Here is a 3627-nt window from a genome sequence, read left to right as displayed (position 1 = left end):
AATCTCACCATCATCAGCCGCCTCAGAGCGCAACTGGTCCTTGTTTGGGAACACACACACAACAAAGCATGCAATAGGCTGACCAATTCAAGGGTTGAAAAATTGGCGGCCATCCAAGCAAATTTGAGGCTTTTTGAGCCTGACAACGAGCCATCCTCAACAAGGTTGAAAAGTGACAGTGAAGATGAGGCCTCAGAGTCTGATGTTCAAGAGGTGGACATTGAGGAAGTCCAGGGAGAAGACATGGAAGCCTGAGATTAACACAACCAAAGCTCTAGTTTCTAGACTATCATTTTACAAACAGTTGAAAAGGTTTTTGGGAGATGCGATGGATCATTCAATATTATCTTTCTTTTGTTGTTCAGTGAAATCATCCCATGGGAAGACTCAACTCATTTAATTAATGTTCAATTCATAACTAAAATAAAATTCTTCAATTGGAAGGATGTAATCATTTGCTGTTATGTATACTTATAAGGTAAAAGGTTTATGTTTCTGTCTCCATGTGATATGGTAAATATATCCAATGCAAAAAAAAAAAAAAAAATTGTATTAATATTAATTTGCATATATTTCCGTTAATTCCCGTATATTCCCACGGAGAGTTTCCACCTCTGAATATTCCCCAAAATGTGCAACCCTACTCTCTCATAACCTCAACGAACTCATGCGACATGAATGCGTCAAGTAGAATAATAAATACAAGATTTATTAGTGGCAGAAAGTTTAAGACATTCCTCACAATGTTGATTTCGTGCTGCAAGTGAGCAAGTTTCTGGCGGTTTTGCATTGGATATATTTACCAATACTGAGATGAGAACTGAATCATGAAAATGGGATGGAGTATATAGTTGGGGGTGGCTCTCCCTCCCTCTCGTATGGGTAGAGGAGGCTGTGTCTGCTTTGCTGTGATAGGAGTTGCAGACCGATGGAGTGTAGCGGAGTAGGCGACAGTGTACTACGTGCCATAAATCAAGTCTGAACCGTCTCAACCGTCTGAGAAAAAAGGCATTTTGGTGTCGGCTGTAGAGACTGTTTACCTCCTCTTATTCTCTTGGGAACAACAGGATTCCAATCGGAGCTGCGTAAGGTAAGCGGCACGGGGAGGGGATAGAGCAACGAGAGAGAGGTAGAGACGCGCGCATAAACTCGTTTGGCCACATAGGTCTCTTCTCATTTATAATCAGCGTGCGCTTGTTCTTCGAGGGTTATGTCGGGTTTATTATCAACCCTGTACACACTGAAAGCTGTCTGGTCTGTCTGTGTCCTATCCATTATTCGAGGAGCAGTTGGAAGATTTTGTGGATGTGGACCAAAGCCATATTGTTCTAAATATACGGCTATGATGCGGACTAGTATTATGTTTTGTTCACACCGGGAGTTTTAACTCGCCGGAGTGAACAAAGGTGCGCCTTTTTTGGGGGGGGGGGGGTTGTCGTCTTTTTTTGATTGCACGGATTGAATTATATTTTGAGGATATAAAGTTAATCTGTATAAGTGTGCATGTGTGTCATCAATGCAATGTTTCACAATGCATAGCTGTAGGCTAGTAAATGTTATTATTGAATCAGGATGGATGTGGGCAATTGTAAATCATGTTTTTCAAATGTTTGTTTTTTTGCAAAAACAGTGACTGGAGGTGAAATGAATGCCCTTGTTGCTCATTGAAACATTAGACCATTATTTGATGTTGCACATCATCAATCAGTTTATTTACATAGTGCTAGTTGGGGGAATGAGAGAAAGCAGGGAAACACCATTGTCCTTCACCGGGAGGCAGCCAATGTCTTGTTTGTCTCAGATTTATCAGCGATAACTCTCTTCTGTCTTCCTTTGCCCCTTCCCCTTTCACACAGTTTTACATCCTTGGCGCTGTGCTTTTGATGGCGTTCTTGCAGAAGACTGGAGACTACTGCCACGCGCAACATCCCAGAGCATAGACTGATCCAGGGGAGGATGCCCACTGCTTTGCCTTCTCAGCCTACTACCCTGCACTGAAGGGCTCCCTGCCTCCCAGGACTCTCCACCCCCTTAGATCTCTCACTGTAAGACCCTCTCTCAGGAACTCTAATGGGGTGATTGGACTAACTATTCCACTACTCTTCAGTGAAAGCCCCAAGCCCATGGCTACTCTCTTCCTCATCTAAACCAACCACAGTGACCCCAGAGGATCGACCAACCCGAGGACGGATCTTTTCAAAGAAGGGAAAGGACTGAGAAGAGGATTGAAGAGGAGTTTTCGGAGGAGTTCAGCCCACCAGTTACCGTGGCGTCCGTGGTCCACCAGTTTGTGTCCCCTGTGCGTCCCTGTCCGTGTTGCATTCGCACCCCCAGCTGGGTAACGGTTGTCAACATGGCCCGTATGAACCGTCCGGCGCCTGCCGAGGTGTGCTACAAGAACATGCGGCTACTCATCACGCACAACCCCACCAACTCCACCCTGAACAGCTTCATTGAGGTGAGGACTGGTCTATCCAACCCTCTCTTTCTCCCTTGTTCTTTTTGCTCCTTTATCTCTCTCTCTCATCTTCCCTCCCTGTTCTCGCTCCCTGTTCTCGCTCTCTCGCTCCCTGTTCTCGCTCTCTCGCTCCCTGTTCTCTCTCTCTCTCGCTCCCTGTTCTCTCTCTCTCTCGCTCCCTGTTCTCTCTCCCTGTTCTCTCTCCCTGTTCTCTCGTTTGTCTCACTCTCTCGTGTTCTCTCTCTCTCTCTCGTGTTCTCTCTCTCTCTCGTGTTCTCTCTCTCTCTCGTGTTCTCTCTCTCTCGTGTTCTCTCTCTCTCTCTCTCGTGTTCTCTCTCTCTCTCGTGTTCTCTCTCTCTCTCTCGTGTTCTCTCTCCATCTCTCTCCATCTCTCTCTCTCGTGTTCTCTCTCTCTCGTGTTCTCTCTCTCTCTCGTGTTCTCTCTCTCTCTCGTGTTCTCTCTCTCTCTCGTGTTCTCTCTCTCTCTCTCTCTCTCTCTCTCGTTCTCTCTCTCTCGTTCTCTCTCTCTCGTTCTCTCTCTCTCTCTCTCTCTCTCTCGTGTTCTCTCTCTCTCTCGTGTTCTCTCTCTCTCTCGTTTTCTCTCTCTCTCGTTTTCTCTCTCTCTCTCGTTTTCTCTCTCTCTCTCTCGTTTTCTCTCTCTCGTTCTCTCTCTCTCTCTATTTCTCTCTCTCTCTCTTGTTTTCTCTCTCTCTCTCTCTCTCTTCTCTCTCTCTCTCTCTCTCTCTCTCTGTTCTCTCTCTCTCTCTCTCTCTCTCGTGTTCTCTCTCTCTGTTCTCTCTCTCTCTCTCTCTCGTGTTCTCTCTCTCTCTCATGTTCTTCTCTCTCTCTCTCTCTCTCGTTTCTCTCTCTCTCTCTCTCTCTCCTCTCTCTCTCTCTCTCGTGTTCTCTCTCTCTCTCGTGTTCTCTCTCTCTCTCTCTCGTGTTCTCTCTCTCTCGTTTTCTCTCTCTCTTTTCTCTCTCTCGTTTTCTCTCTCTCTTTTCTCTCTCTGTTTTCTCTCTCGTTTTCTCTCTCTCTCTCTCTCTCTCTGTTTTCTCTCTCTCTCTCGTTTTCTCTCTCTCTCTCGTTTTCTCTCTCTCTCTCTCTCTCTCTTCTCGTCTCTCTCTCTCTCTCTCTCGTTTCTCTCTCTCTCTCTCTCTCTCTCTCTCCC

At 46.0% G+C, this 3627-nt stretch overlaps 1 protein-coding gene across 1 annotated transcript in view; it reads left to right on the top strand.

Annotated features, from left to right (window-relative positions):
- The first annotated feature begins 2164 nt into the window (after window positions 1-2164).
- Window positions 2165-3627, top strand: part of LOC135551771 (protein tyrosine phosphatase type IVA 3) — a 19827-nt gene continuing 18364 nt past the window's right edge. Inside the window, exon 1 of the mRNA XM_064982991.1 lies at window positions 2165-2458. Coding sequence (XP_064839063.1) covers window positions 2354-2458 — 105 coding nt within the window. The 5' untranslated portion in view covers window positions 2165-2353. The remainder of the gene's footprint in view (window positions 2459-3627) is intronic.

This window comes from Oncorhynchus masou, chromosome 13 (genome assembly GCF_036934945.1).
Source record: "Oncorhynchus masou masou isolate Uvic2021 chromosome 13, UVic_Omas_1.1, whole genome shotgun sequence".
Classification (NCBI taxonomy): Eukaryota; Metazoa; Chordata; class Actinopteri; order Salmoniformes; family Salmonidae; genus Oncorhynchus; species Oncorhynchus masou.
This window is presented reverse-complemented; position numbering and strand designations above follow the sequence as displayed.